At 58.0% G+C, this 16299-nt stretch overlaps 1 protein-coding gene across 1 annotated transcript; it reads right to left on the minus strand.

Annotated features, from left to right (window-relative positions):
- Window positions 1–12170: 12170 nt before the first annotated feature.
- On the minus strand, window positions 12171–13755 carry LOC137309784 (endonuclease domain-containing 1 protein-like). The gene is made up of 2 exons (XM_067977812.1): window positions 13305–13755; window positions 12171–12993 (listed from the first exon to the last, which is right to left on the minus strand). Exons 1-2 carry the CDS (start codon window positions 13605–13607, stop codon window positions 12385–12387), a joined length of 912 nt encoding a protein of 303 aa, XP_067833913.1. The 5' UTR covers window positions 13608–13755; the 3' UTR covers window positions 12171–12384.
- Between the last annotated feature and the right edge of the window lie 2544 nt (window positions 13756–16299).

The following is a 16299-nucleotide window of genomic DNA, read 5'->3' on the forward strand; positions in this document are numbered from 1 at the left end:
TACCCACCTTCTCCCCAATCCCTCAATCCCACACCTACCCACCTTCTCCCCAATCCCTCAATCCCACACCTACCCACCTTCTCCCCAATCCCTCAATCCCACACCTACCCACCTTCTCCTCAATCCCACAATCCCACACCTACCCACCTTCTCCCCAATCCCTCAATCACACACCAACCCACCTTCTCCCCAACCTTCAATCCCACACCTACCCACCTTCTCCTCAATCCCTCAATCCCTCACCTACCCACCTTCTCCCCAATCCCTCAATCTCACACCTACCCACCTTCTCCCCAATCCCTCAATCCAACACCTACCCACCTTCTCCCCAATCCCTCAATCCCACACCAACCCACCTTCTCCACAATCCCTCAATCCCACACCTACCCACCTTCTCCCCAATCCCTCAATCCCACACCTACCCACCTTCTCCCCAATCCCTCAATCCCACACCTACCCACCTTCTCCCCAATCCCTCAATCCCACACCTACCCACCTTCTCCACAATCCCTCAATCCCACACCTACCCACCTTCTCCCAATCCCTCAATCCCACACCTACCCACCTTCTCCCCAATCCCTCAATCCCACACCAACCCACCTTCTCCCCAATCACTCAATCCCACACCTACCCACCTTCTCCCCAATCCCTCAATCCCACACCGACCCACCTTCTCCCCAATCCCTCAATCTCACACCTACCCACCTTCTCCACAATTCCTCAATCCCACACCTACCCACCTTCTCCCCAATCCTCAATCCCACACCTACCCACCTTCTCCCCAATCCCTCAATCCCTCACCTACCCACCTTCTCCCCAATCCCTCAATCCCACACCGAACCACCTTCTCCACAATCCCTCAATCCCACACCTACCCACCTTCTCCCCAATCCCTCAATCCCACACCTACCCACCTTCTCCCCAATCCCTCAATCCCACACCTACCCACCTTCTCCCAATCCCTCAATCCCTCACCTACCCACCTTCTCCCCAATCCCTCAATCTCACACCTACCCACCTTCTCCCCAATCCTCAATCCCTCACCGAACCACCTTCTCCCCAATCCCTGAATCCCACACCTACCCACCTTCTCCCCAATCCCTCAATCCCTCACCGAACCAACTTCTCCCAATCCCTCAATCCCACACCTACCCACCTTCTCCCCAATCCCTCAATCACACACCTACCCACCTTCTCCCCAATCTCTCAATCCCACACCTACCCACCTTCTCCCAATCCCTCAATCCCACACCTACCCACCTTCTCCCCAATCCCTCAATCCCACACCTACCCACCTTCTCCACAATCCCACACCTCCCCACCTTCTCCCCAATCCCTCAATCCCACACCTACCCACCTTCTCCCCAATCTCTCAATCCCTCACCTACCCACCTTCTCCCCAATCCCTCATTCCCACACCTACCCACCTTCTCCCCAATCCCTCAATCCCACACCTACCCACCTTCTCCCCAATCCCTCAATCCCACACCTACCCACCTTCTCCCCAATCCCTCAATCCCACACCTACACACCTTCTCCCAATCCTTCAATCCCACACCTACCCACCATCTCCCCAATCCCTCAATCCACACGGACCCACCTTCTCCCCAATCCCACACTGACCCACCTTCTCCCCAATCCTCAATCCCACACCGACCCACCTTCTCCCCAATTCCTCAATCCCACACCGACCCACCTTCTCCCCAATCCCTCAATCCCACACCGACCCACCTTCTCCCCAATCCCTCAATCCCACACCTACCCACCTTCTCCCCAATCCCTCAATCCCACACCTACCCACCTTCTCCCAATCCCTCAATCCCACACCGACCCACCTTCTCCACAATCCCTCAATCCCACACCTACTCACCTTCTCCCAATCCCTCAATCCCAAACCTACCCACCTTCTCCCCAATCCCTCAATCCTCACCGACCCACCTTCTCCCCAATCCCTCAATCCCTCACCGACCCACCTTCTCCCCAATCCCTCAATCCCACACCTACCCACCTTCTCCCCAATCCCTCAATCCCACACCTACCCACCTTCTCCCCAATCCCTCAATCCCACACCTACCCACCTTCTCCCCAATCCCTCAATCCCACACCTACCCACCTTCTCCCCAATCCCTCAATCCCCACCGACCCACCTTCTCCCCAATCCCTCAATCCCACACCGACCCACCTTCTCCCCAATCCCTCAATCCCACACCTACCCACCTTCTCACCAATCCCTCAATCCCACACCTACCCACCTTCTCCCCAATCCCTCAATCCCACACCGACCCACCTTCTCCCCAATCCCTCAATCCACACCTACCCACCTTCTCCCCAATCCCTCAATCCCTCACCGACCCACCTTCTCCCCAATCCCTCAATCCCACACCTACCCACCTTCTCCCCAATCCCTCAATCCCACACCTACTCACCTTCTCCCCAATCCCTCAATCCCACACCTACTCACCTTCTCCCCAATCCCTCAATCCCACACCTACCCACCTTCTCCCCAATCCCTCAATCCCTCACCGACCCACCTTCTCCCCAATCCCTCAATCCCACACCTACCCACCTTCTCCCCAATCCCTCAATCCCACACCTACCCACCTTCTCCCCAATCCTCAATCCCTCACCGACCCACCTTCTCCCAATCCCTCAATCCCACACCTACCCACCTTCTCCACAATCCCTCAATCCCACACCAACCCACCTTCTCCCCAATCCCTCAATCCCACACCGACCCACCTTCTCCCCAATCCCTCAATCCCACACCTACCCACCTTCTCCCCAATCCCTCAATCCCACACCTACCCACCTTCTCCCAATCCCTCAATCCCACACCTACCCACCTTCTCCCCAATCCCTCAATCCCACACCTACCCACCTTCTCCCCAATCCCTCAATCACACACCAACCCACCTTCTCCCAATCCCTCAATCCCACACCGACCCACCTTCTCCCCAATCCCTCAATCCCACACCTAACCACCTTCTCCCCAATCCCTCAATCACACACCAACCCACCTTCTCCCAATCCCTCAATCCCACACCGACCCACCTTCTCCCCAATCCCTCAATCCACACCTACCCACCTTCTCCCCAAACCCTGAATCCCACACCTACCCACCTTCTCCCCAATCCCTCAATCCCACACCTACCCACCTTCTCCCCAATCCCTCAATCCCACACCTACCCACCTTCTCCCCAATCCCTCAATCCCACACCTACCCACCTTCTCCCAATCCCTCAATCCCACACCTACCCACCTTCTCCCCAATCCCTCAATCCCACACCTACCCACCTTCTCCCCAATCCCACACCTCCCACCTGCTCCCCAATCCCTCAATCCCACACCTACCCACCTTCTCCCCAATCTCTCAATCCCTCACCTACCCACCTTCTCCCCAATCCCTCATTCCCACACCTACCCACCTTCTCCCCAATCCCTCAATCCCACACCTACCCACCTTCTCCCCAATCCCTCAATCCCACACCTACCCACCTTCTCCCCAATCCCTCAATCCCACACCTACACACCTTCTCCCCAATCCCTCAATCCCACACCTACCCACCTTCTCCCCAATCCCTCAATCCCACACCTCCCCACCTTCTCCCAATCCCTCAATCCCACACCTACCCACCTTCTCCCCAATCCCTCAATCCCACACCTACCCACCTTCTCCCAAATCCCTCAATCCACACCTACCCACCTTCTCCGCAATCCCTCAATCGCACTCCTACCACCTTCTCCCCAATCCCTCAATCCCACACCGACCCACCTTCTCCCAATCCCTCAATCCCACACCGACCCACCTTCTCCCCAATCCCTCAATCCCACACCTCCCACCTTCTCCCCAATCCCTCAATCCCTCACCTACCCACCTTCTCCTCAATCCCTCAATCCCACACCTACCCACCTTCTCCCCAATTCCTCAATCCCACATCTACCCACCTTCTCCCCAATCCCTCAATCCACACCGACCCACCTTCTCCCCAATCCCTCAATCCCACACCTACCCACCTTCTCCCCAATCCCTCAATCCCACACCTACCACCTTCTCCCCAATCCCTCAATCCCACACCTACCCACCTTCTCCCCAATCCCTCATTCCCACACCTACCCACCTTCTCCCCAATCCCTCATTCCCACACCTACCCACCTTCTCCCCAATCCCTCAATCCACACCTACCCACCTTCTCCCCAATCCCTCAATCCCACACGACCACCTTCTCCCCAATCCCTCAATCCACACCGACCCACCTTCTCCCCAATCCCTCAACCCACACCGACCCACCTTCTCCCCAATCCCTCAATCCCACAGCTACCCACCTTCTCCCCAATCCCTCAATCCCACCTACCCACCTTCTCCCCAATCCCTCAATCCCACACCTACACACCTTCTCCCCAATCCCTCAATCCCACACCTACCCACCTTCTCCCCAATCCTCAATCCCACACCTACCCACCTTCTCCCCAATCCCTCAATCCCTCACCGACCCACCTTCTCCCCAATCCCTCAATCCCACACCGACCCACCTTCTCTCCAATCCCTCAATCCCACACCTCCCCACCTTCTCCCCAATCCCTCAATCCCTCACCTACCCACCTTCTCCTCAATCCCTCAATCCCACACCTACCCACCTTCTCCCCAATTCCTCAATCCCACATCTACCACCTTCTCCCAATCCCTCAATCCCACAACGACCCACCTTCTCCCCAATCCCTCAATCCCACACCTACCCACCTTCTCCCCAATCCCTCAATCCCACACCTACCCACCTTCTCCCAATCCTCAATCCCACACCTACCCACCTTCTCCCCAATCCCTCATTCCCACACCTACCCACCTTCTCCTAATCCTCAATCCCACACCTACCACCTTCTCCCAATCCCTCAATCCCACACGATCCACCTTCTCCCCAATCCCTCAATCCCACACCGACCCACCTTCTCCCAATCCCTCAATCCCACACCGACCCACCTTCTCCCAATCCCTCAACCCCACACCGACCCACCTTCTCCCCAATCCCTCAATCCCACAGCTACCCACCTTCTCCCCAATCCCTCAATCCCACACCTACCCACCTTCTCCCCAATCCCTCAATCCCACACCTACCCACCTTCTCCCCAATCCCTCAATCCCACACCTACCCACCTTCTCCCAATCCCTCAATCCACACCGACCACCTTCTCCCAATCCCTCAATCCACACCGACCCACCTTCTCCCCAATCCCTCAACCCCACACCGACCCACCTTCTCCCCAATCCCTCAATCCCACACCTGCACACCTTCTCCCCAATCCCTCAATCCCACACCTACCACCTTCTCCCCAATCCCTCAATCCCACACCTCCCCACCTTCTCCCCAATCCCTCAATCCCACACCTACCCACCTTCTCCCCAATCCCTCAATCCACACCTACCCACCTTCTCCCAATCCCTCAATCCACACCTACCCACCTTCTCCCAATCCCTCAATCGCACTCCTACCCACCTTCTCCCCAATCCCTCAATCCCACACCTACCCACCTTCTCCCCAATCTCTCAATCCCACACCTACCCACCTTCTCCCAATCCCTCAATCCCACACCGACTCACCTTCTCTCCAATCCCTCAATCCCACACCTCCCCACCTTCTCCCCAATCCCTCAATCCCTCACCGACCCACCTTCTCCCCAATCCCTCAATCCCACACCGACCCACCTTCTCCCCAATCCCTCAATCCCACACCTACCCACCTACTCCCCAATCCCTCAATCCCACACCTACCCACCTTCTCCCAATCCCTCAATCCCACACCTACCCACCTTCTCCCCAATCCCTCATTCCCACACCTACCCACCTTCTCCCCAATCCCTCAATCCCACACCTACCCACCTTCTCCCCAATCCCTCAATCCCACACCGATCCACCTTCTCCCCAATCCCTCAATCCCACACCTCCCCACCTTCTCCCATCCCTCAATCCCACACCTACCCACCTTCTCCCGAATCCCTCAATCCCACACCTACACACCTTCTCCCCAATCCCTCAATCCCACACCGACCACCTTCTCCCTAATCCCTCAATCCCACACCGACCCACCTTCTCCCCAATCCCTCAACCCACACCGACCCACCTTCTCCCCAATCCCTCAATCCCACAGCTACCCACCTTCTCCCCAATCCCTCAATCCCACACCTAACCACCTTCTCCCAATCCCTCAATCCCACACCTACCCACCTTCTCCCCAATCCCTCAATCCCACACCTACCCACCTTCTCCCCAATCCCTCAATCCCACACCTACCCACCTTCTCCCCAATCCCTCAATCCCACACCTACCCACCTTCTCCCCAATCCCTCAATCCCACACCTACCCACCTTCTCCCCAATCCCTCAATCCCACACCTACCCACCTTCTCCCCAATCCCCAATCCCACACCTACCCACCTTCTCCCAATCCCTCAATCCCACACCTACCCACCTTCTCCCAATCCCTCAATCCCACACCTACCCACCTTCTCCCCAATCCCTCAATCCCACACCTACCCACCTTCTCCCCAATCCCTCAATCCCTCACCTACCACCTTCTCCCCAATCCCTCAATCCCTCACCTACCCACCTTATCCCCAATCCCTCAATCCCACACCTACCCACCTTCTCCCCAATCCCTCAATCCCACACCTACCACCTTCTCCCAATCCTCAATCCCACACCTACCCACCTTCTCCCCAATCCCTCAATCCTCACCGACCCACCTTCTCCCCAATCCCTCAATCCCACACCGACCCACCTTCTCCCCAATCCCTCAATCCCACACCTACCCACCTTCTCCCCAATCCTCAATCCCACACCTACCCACCTTCTCCCCAATCCCTCAATCCCTCACCGACCCACCTTCTCCCCAATCCCTCAATCCCACACCGACCCACCTTCTCCCCAATCCCTCAATCCCACACCTACCCACCTTCTCCCCAATCCCTCATTCCCACACCTACCCACCTTCTCCCCAATCCCTCAATCCCACACCTACCCACCCTCTCCCCAATCCCTCAATCCCACACCTACCCACCTTCTCCCCAATCCCTCAATCCAACACCTACCCACCTTCTCCCCAATCCCTCAATCCCACACCTACCCACCTTCTCCCCAATCCCTCAATCACACACCTACCCACCTTCTCCCAATCTCTCAATCCCACACCTACCCACCTTCTCCCCAATCCCTCAATCCCACACCTACCCATCTTCTCCCCAATCCATCAATCCCACACCGACCCACCTTCTCCCCAATCCCTCAATCCCTCACCGACCCACCTTCTCCTCAATTCCCTCAATCCCACACCTACCCACCTTCTCCCCATCCCTCAATCCCACACCTACACACCTTCTCCCCAATCCCTCAATCCCACACCTCCCCACCTTCTCCCCAATCCCTCAATCCCACACCTACCCACCTTCTCCCCAATCCCTCAATCCCACACCTACCCACCTTCTCCCCAATCCCTCAATCCCACACCGACCCACCTTCTCCCCAATCCCTCAATCCCACACCGACCCACCTTCTCCCCAATCCCTCAAACCCACACCTACCCACCTTCTCCCCAATCCCTCAATCCCACACCTACCCACCTTCTCCCCAATCCCTCAATCCCTCACCTACCCACCTTCTCCCCAATCCCTCAATCCCACACCTACCCACCTTCTCCCCAATCCCTCAATCCCTCACCTAACCACCTTCTCCCCAATCCCTCAATCCCACACCTACCCACCTTCTCCCCAATCCCTCAATCCCACACCTACCCACCTTCTCCCCAATCCCTCAATCCCACACCTACCCACCTTCTCCCCAATCCCTCAATCCCTCACCTACCCACCTTCTCCCCAATCCCTCAATCCCTCACCTACCCACCTTCTCCTCAATCCTTCAATCCCACACCGACCCACCTTCTCCCCAATCCCTCAATCCCACACCTACCCACCTTCTCCCCAATCCTCAATCCCACACCTACCCACCTTCTCCCCAATCCCTCAATCCCTCACCGACCCACCTTCTCCCCAATCCCTCAATCCCACACCGACCCATCTTCTCCCCAATCCATCAATCCCACACCGACCCACCTTCTCCCCAATCCCTCAATCCCTCACCGACCCACCTTCTCCCCAATCCCTCAATCCCACACCGACCCATCTTCTCCCCAATCCCTCAATCCCTCACCGACCCACCTTCTCCCCAATCCCTCAATCCCACACCTACCCACCTTCTCCCCAATCCCTCAATCCCACACCTACCCACCTTCTCCCCAATCCCTCAATCCCACACCTACCCACCTTCTCCCCAATCCCTCAATCACACACCTACCCACCTTCTCCCCAATCCCTCAATCCCACACCTACCCACCTTCTCCCCAATCCCTCAATCCCACACCGACCCACCTTCTCCCCAATCCCGCAATCCCACACCGACCCACCTTCTCCCCAATCCCTCAATCCCACACCTACCCACCTTCTCCCCAATCCCTCAATCCCACACCTACCCACCTTCTCCCCAATCTCTCAATCCCACACCTACCCACCTTCTCCCCAATCCCTCAATCCCACACCTACCCATCTTCTCCCCAATCCATCAATCCCACACCGACCCACCTTCTCCCCAATCCCTCAATCCCTCACCGACCCACCTTCTCCCCAATCCCTCAATCCAACACCTACCCACCTTCTCCCCAATCCCTCAATCCCACACCTACCCACCTTCTCCCCAATCCCTCAATCCCACACCTCCCCACCTTCTCCCCATCCCTCAATCCCACACCTACCCACCTTCTCCCCAATCCCTCAATCCCACACCTACACACCTTCTCCCCAATCCCTCAATCCCACACCTACCCACCTTCTCCCCAATCCCTCAATCCCACACCTACCCACCTTCTCCCCAATCCCTCAATCCCACACCTACCCACCTTCTCCCCAATCCCTCAATCCCACACCGACCCACCTTCTCCCCAATCCCTCAATCCCACACCGACCCACCTTCTCCCCAATCCCTCAAACCCACACCTACCCACCTTCTCCCCAATCCCTCAATCCCACACCTACCCACCTTCTCCCCAATCCCTCAATCCCTCACCTACCCACCTTCTCCCCAATCCCTCAATCCCACACCTACCCACCTTCTCCCCAATCCCTCAATCCCTCACCTAACCACCTTCTCCCCAATCCCTCAATCCCACACCTACCCACCTTCTCCCCAATCCCTCAATCCCACACCTACCCACCTTCTCCCCAATCCCTCAATCCCACACCTACCCACCTTCTCCCCAATCCCTCAATCCCTCACCTACCCACCTTCTCCCCAATCCCTCAATCCCTCACCTACCCACCTTCTCCTCAATCCTTCAATCCCACACCGACCCACCTTCTCCCCAATCCTCAATCCCACACCTACCCTCCTTCTCCCCAATCCCTCAATCCCTCACCGACCCACCTTCTCCCCAATCCCTCAATCCCACACCGACCCATCTTCTCCCCAATCCCTCAATCCCTCACCGACCCACCTTCTCCCCAATCCCTCAATCCCACACCTACCCACCTTCTCCCCAATCCCTCAATCCCACACCTACCCACCTTCTCCCCAATCCCTCAATCCCACACCTACCCACCTTCTCCCCAATCCCTCAATCCAAACACCTACCCACCTTCTCCCCAATCCCTCAATCCCACACCTACCCACCTTCTCCCCAATCCCTCAATCCCACACCGACCCACCTTCTCCCCAATCCCTCAATCCCACACCTACCCACCTTCTCCCCAATCCCTCAATCCCACACCTACCCACCTTCTCCTCAATCCCTCAATCCCTCACCTACCCACCTTCTCCCCAATCCCTCAATCCCACACCTACCCACCTTCTCCCCAATCCCTCAATCCCACACCGACCCACCTTCTTCCCAATCCCTCAATCCCACACCTACCCACCTTCTCCCTAATCCCTCAATCCCACACCTACCCACCTTCTCCCCAATCCCTCAATCCCACACCGACCCACCTTCTCCTCAATCCCTCAATCCCACACCTACTCACCTTCTCCCCAATCCCTCAATCCCACACCTTCCCACCTTCTCTCCAATCCCTCAATCCCACACCTACCCATCTTCTCCCCAATCCCTCAATCCCACACCTACCCACCTTCTCCCCAATCCCTCAATCACTCACCTACCCACCTTCTCCCCAATCCCTCAATCCCACACCTACCCACCTTCTCCCCAATCCCTCAATCCCACACCGACCCACCTTCTCCACAATCCCTCAATCCCACACCTACCCACCTTCTCCCCAATCCCTCAATCTCACACCTACCCACCTTCTCCCCAATCCCTCAATCCCACACCGACCCACCTTCTCCCCAATCCCTCAATCCCACACCTACCCACCTTCTCCCCAATCCCTCAATCCCACACCGACCCACCTTCTCCCCAATCCCTCAATCCCACACCTACCCACCTTCTCCCCAATCCCTCAATCCCTCACCGACCCACCTTCTCCCCAATCCCTCAATCCCACACCTACCCACCTTCTCCCCAATCCCTCAATCACACACCGACCCTCCTTCTCTCCAATCCCTCAATCCCAGGGAGAGAGGCAGAGAGAGAGTGGGACAGAGAGAGAGAGAGTGACAGAGAGAGTCAGAGACAGAGCTAGAGTGAGAGAGAGAGAGGGAGAGAGAGAGAGTGGGGGAGAGAGAGAGAGAGAGGGAAAGAGAGTTGGAGAGAGAGAGACAGAGAGAGAGAGTGAGACAGAGAGAGAGTGAAAGAGAGAGAAAGAGACAGACGAAGAGAGAGAGAGAGAAACGAAGACTGCGAGATAGAAAGACAGACGGAGGGATGGAGAGACAAACGGAGGGAGGTAGAGACAGACAGAGGGAGGGAGAGACAAACGGTGGGAGGGAGAGACAGACGGTGGGAGGGATAGACAGATGGAGGGAGAGAGAGTGAGACAGAGGGAGGGAGAGACAGACAGAGGGAGAGAGAGAGAGACGGAGGGAGAGAGAGAGAGACAGAGGGAGGGAGGGAGAGACAGACAGAGGGAGAGAGAGATAGACGGAGGGAGAGAGAGACAGTTGGAGTGAGGCAGGCAGAGACAGACGGAGGGAGAGAGAGACACTTGGAGAGTGGGAGAGACAGACGGAGGGAGTGAGAGAGAGACAGAGGGAGGGAGAGGCAGGCGGAGCGAGGCAGAGACAGAGGGAGGGAGGGAGAGACAGACGGAGGGAGAGAGAGACAGACGGAGGGAGAGAGAGAGAGACAGATGGAGGGAGGGAGAAACAGACGGAGGGAGAGAGAGAGAGAGAGAGACGGAGGGAGTGAGAGACAGACGGAGGGAGAGAGAGAGAGAGACAGACAGACGGAGGGAGGGAGAGAGAGAGATGGACGGAGGGAGGGAGAGAGAGAGAGAGACAGACGGAGGGAGTTAGAGACAGACGGAGGGAGAGAGAGAGAGAGACAGATGGAGGGAGGGAGAAACAGACGGAGGGAGAGAGAGAGAGAGAGAGACGGAGGGAGTGAGAGACAGACGGAGGGAGAGAGAGAGAGAGAGAGAGACAGACGGAGGGAGGGAGAGACAGACGGAGGGAGAGAGAGAGAGAGGGAGAGACAGACGGAGGGAGAGAGAGAGACAGACGGAGGGAGGGAGAGAGAGAGAGAGAGACAGACGGAGGGAGGGAGAGAGAGAGAGACAGACAGAGGGAGGGAGAGACAGACGGAGGGAGAGTGAGAGAGAGACGGAGGGAGTGAGAGACAGACGAAGGGAGGGAGAGAGAGAGAGAGAGACAGACGGAGGGAGGGAGAGACAGACGGAGGGAGAGAGAGAGAGAGGGAGAGACAGACGGAGGGAGAGAGAGAGACAGACGGAGGGAGGGAGAGAGAGAGAGACGGACGGAGGGAGGGAGAGACAGACGGAGGGAGAGGGAGAGAGAGACGGAGGGAGTGAGAGACAGACGGAGGGAGAGAGAGAGACAGACGGAGGGAGGGAGCGAGAGAGTGAGATGGAGGGAGGGAGAGAGAGAGACAGACGGAGGGAGGGAGCGAGAGAGACAGACGGAGGGAGGGAGAGAGAGAGATGGAGGGAGGGAGAGAGAGAGAGACGGGGTCTGTCTGTCTCTCCCCCAATGAACAAGACTCGATACAGGAGACGGTTGAGTGGGTTTAATTGTTTATTGAAAGTGGATAATTTGGGTCTGGGAGGGAGCGACCGGTGATCGATGACCCGGGTTTGGGGGGGGTCTGGGGTTCGGGCGGTGGGGGGGAGAGAGAGACACTGAACCTCGTCTCAAACCCCCCACACCCCCCCCCGCCGACCCCCATCGCCGCCCGGCCGCCCTGTCCGCCTCCGACCCTCCGCGCGGCCGGGCGGCTTAAATCGGGGTGCAGCCCCCCTCGAAAATTTGGACCCTCTTGCGTCCCAGGTGAGCGGCCAGGAGGGTTTCGAGCTGCTCGACCGTGATGTCCTGCGTCTGGTAGGGCCCCAGGGCCAGGCCGCCCGCCCCCTCGCCCAGCCTCAGGGTCCCCGAGCCCTCGGCGTGCCCCAGAAGCGCTCCGCTGGCCCCGTTGCCGCAGCAGAAGGCCGACCACAACATCTGGGGCAGGGCCGCCCGCCCCTTCCCCACCCGAGGCGCCCACTCCTCCTTGCCCCGCCTCCTCCGCACTGCGCCGCTCACCATGTACGCCCGGGAGCCCTGGCACCCCTCCCTGAGCCTCTGCGCGGTCCTGGCGAGCCCCGGCTTCCACCCCCCATGGTGGAACAGCCGGGGGTAGGTCACGGCGTTGGTGACGGTGTAGGTGGCGCTCCTGCTGAGGCGGCTGCCCTGGAAGTTGCCCGGGCTCAGCTGCCCCCGGACGTAGTTCAGCTCCCCCAGGCGCATGGGGTAAGCCCCGGCCACCGCCTGGCTCCGACGCACAGCAGGATCCCGCAGGGCACGGGGCGAGATCTCGGTCATGTTGGCGTCAGATTGAGGGTCCACCAGCTGCAGAAAGGAAGAGGGACGTTAATCGGCGGGGGGGGAGGGGCCTCGAACCTTAAAAACCGCGCCGCCCCCCCGCCGCCGCCCGACTTTCCCACTCCGCCCAGTGGCCAGACGGCGTCATCGCAGCGTGACGTGTTTACATAGCGTTTCCCCATTGGAAGCTGCCGCGTGCCCCTGCTCGGGCGCATCTCCTCCCACCCCCCCCAACCCCCGCAAGATCGAGCCAACGCAGCAAGGGGAGGAGGGCCGTACCCGTGAACCCCCCCCTGCCCCGCCCCCTCCCGCGCCCCGCACCAGGCGCTCAGACTGACCTGAGATTCGTATTTCCAAGTCCGGTCCACCCCCTTCTCCCTGGGGTCTCCCGCGGCCCGGTGCTTGTAGATGGAGGCGGAGTAGACGGGCAGACGGCCCGAACGGTCGTACAGCGTCGCAAAGTACATCTTCCCGGCCAGACGCTGGCACAGACGGACCTGAGACGGCCCCACGAAGCCAGACGGAGGCAGGCCCCGGTAGAAGAAGGCTCGGCAGTCGGCCAGAGCCTGGAATCGGGCCACCGTCTCGCCACGGAGGCCGCAGAGTCCGGCCAACAGGACCAAGGGGATGCGAAGGGACATCCTCGTCTCTCTCTCTCCACTCACCCGGTCGAGCGGCCCCCCAAATGACTGACTCCCCTCCGTGCGTGCGAACGAACCCAGGCAGCTGCAACTGATCACAGGCTTGAGTCACGCAAAGGCTCAACTCGTACAAACGGCCAGCTGGCAGAGACATGATCACCCATGGAAATTCAGCCAAGAATGTCATCACCCCTTCCCCCCCCCCCCGGGCCTGACTCCCTCCCCCACCACCTGGGAGAGGCCCAATCTCCGACAATTAACCCTCCCTCCACCCTGCACTGGATTACCAGAAACCGCGGTCAACGGTCAACGAGCCAGGCAGAGGCAACGGAGGCAGGAGAGATTAAATGGACACGAGGGGGAGATGGTGCAAGGTGAGGAGGGGAGGAGAGATTAAATGGACACGAGGGGGAGATGGTGCAAGGTGAGGAGGGGAGGAGAGATTAAATGGACACGAGGGGGAATGGTGCAAGGTGAGGAGGGGAGGAGAGATTAAATGGACACGAGGGGGAATGGTGCAAGGTGAGGAGGGCAGGAGAGATTAAATGGACACGAGGGGGAATGGTGCAAGGTGAGGAGGGCAGGAGAGATTAAATGGACACGAGGGGGAATGGTGCAAGGTGAGGAGGGGAGGAGAGATTAAATGGACACGAGGGGGAGATGGTGCAAGGTGAGGAGGGCAGGAGAGATTAAATGGACACGAGGGGGAATGGTGCAAGGTGAGGAGGGCAGGAGAGATTAAATGGACACGAGGGGGAATGGTGCAAGGTGAGGAGGGCAGGAGAGATTAAATGGACACGAGGGGGAATGGTGCAAGGTGAGGAGGGGAGGAGAGATTAAATGGACACGAGGGGGAATGGTGCAAGGTGAGGAGGGCAGGGGAGATTAAATGGACACGAGGGGGAATGGTGCAAGGTGAGGAGGGCTGGAGAGATTAAATGGACACGAGGGGGAATGGTGCAAGGTGAGGAGGGGAGGAGAGATTAAATGGACACGAGGGGGAATGGTGCAAGGTGAGGAGGGCAGGGGAGATTAAATGGACACGAGGGGGAATGGTGCAAGGTGAGGAGGGCTGGAGAGATTAAATGGACACGAGGGGGAATGGTGCAAGGTGAGGAGGGGAGGAGAGATTAAATGGACACGAGGGGGAATGGTGCAAGGTGAGGAGGGCAGGAGAGATTAAATGGACACGAGGGGGAATGGTGCAAGGTGAGGAGGGGAGGAGAGATTGAATGGACACGAGGGGGAATGGTGCAAGGTGAGGAGGGGAGGAGAGATTAAATGGACACGAGGGGGAATGGTGCAAGGAGAGGAGGGGAGGAGAGATTAAATGGACACGAGGGGGAATGGTGCAAGGTGAGGAGGGGAGGAGAGATTAAATGGACACGAGGGGGAATGGTGCAAGGTGAGGAGGGCAGGAGAGATTGAATGGACACGAGGGGGAATGGTGCACGGTGAGGAGGGCAGGAGAGATTAAATGGACACGAGGGGGAGATGGTGCAAGGAGAGGAGGGCAGGAGAGATTAAATGGACACGAGGGGGAATGGTGCAAGGTGAGGAGGGGAGGAGAGATTAAATGGACGCGAGGGGGAATGGTGCAAGGTGAGGAGGGGAGGAGAGATTAAATGGACACGAGGGGGAGATGGTGCAAGGTGAGGAGGGGAGGAGAGATTAAATGGACACGAGGGGGAGATGGTGCAAGGTGAGGAGGGGAGGAGAGATTAAATGGACACGAGGGGGAGATGGTGCAAGGAGAGGAGGGCAGGAGAGATTAAATGGACACGAGGGGGAATGGTGCAAGGTGAGGAGGGGAGGAGAGATTAAATGGACGCGAGGGGGAATGGTGCAAGGTGAGGAGGGGAGGAGAGATTAAATGGACACGAGGGGGAGATGGTGCAAGGTGAGGAGGGGAGGAGAGATTAAATGGACACGAGGGGGAGATGGTGCAAGGTGAGGAGGGGAGGAGAGATTAAATGGACACGAGGGGGAGATGGTGCAAGGTGAGGAGGGGAGGAGAGATTAAATGGACACGAGGGGGAATGGTGCAAGGTGAGGAGGGGAGGAGAGATTAAATGGACACGAGGGGGAGATGGTGCAAGGTGAGGAGGGCAGGAGAGATTAAATGGACACGAGGGGGAATGGTGCAAGGTGAGGAGGGCAGGAGAGAGTAAATGAACACGAGGGGGAGATGGTGCAAGGTGAGGAGGGGAGGAGAGATTAAATGGACACGAGGGGGAGATGGTGCAAGGTGAGGAGGGCAGGAGAGATTAAATGGACACGAGGGGGAATGGTGCAAGGAGAGGAGGGCAGGAGAGATTAAAGGGACACGAGGGGGAATGGTGCAAGGTGAGGAGGGCAGGAGAGATTAAATGGACACGAGGGGGAATGGTGCAAGGTGAGGAGGGCAGGAGAGATTAAATGGACACGAGGGGGAATGGTGCAAGGTGAGGAGGGGAGGAGAGATTAAATGGACACGAGGGGGAATGGTGCAAGGTGAGGAGGGCAGGGGAGATTAAATGGACACGAGGGGGAATGGTGCAAGGTGAGGAGGGCAGGAGAGATTAAATGGACACGAGGGGGAGATGGTGCAAGGTGAGGAGGGGAGGAGAGATTAAATGGACACGAGGGGGAATGGTGCAAGGTGAGGAGGGGAGGAGAGATTAAATGGACACGAGGGGGAATGGTGCAAGGT

This window comes from Heptranchias perlo, unplaced genomic scaffold (genome assembly GCF_035084215.1).
Source record: "Heptranchias perlo isolate sHepPer1 unplaced genomic scaffold, sHepPer1.hap1 HAP1_SCAFFOLD_1797, whole genome shotgun sequence".
NCBI classification, from domain to species: Eukaryota; Metazoa; Chordata; class Chondrichthyes; order Hexanchiformes; family Hexanchidae; genus Heptranchias; species Heptranchias perlo.

Excerpts from the sequence above, each read along its gene's own strand:
- LOC137309784 (XM_067977812.1), bottom strand. The coding sequence starts at position 13,607 with ATGTCCCTTCGCATCCCCTTGGTCCTGTTGGCCGGACTCTGCGGCCTC. Across the intron at positions 12,994-13,304 it reads CTTGGAAATACGAATCTCAG|CTGGTGGACCCTCAATCTGA; the intron begins GTCAGTCTGAGC and ends TCCTTTCTGCAG.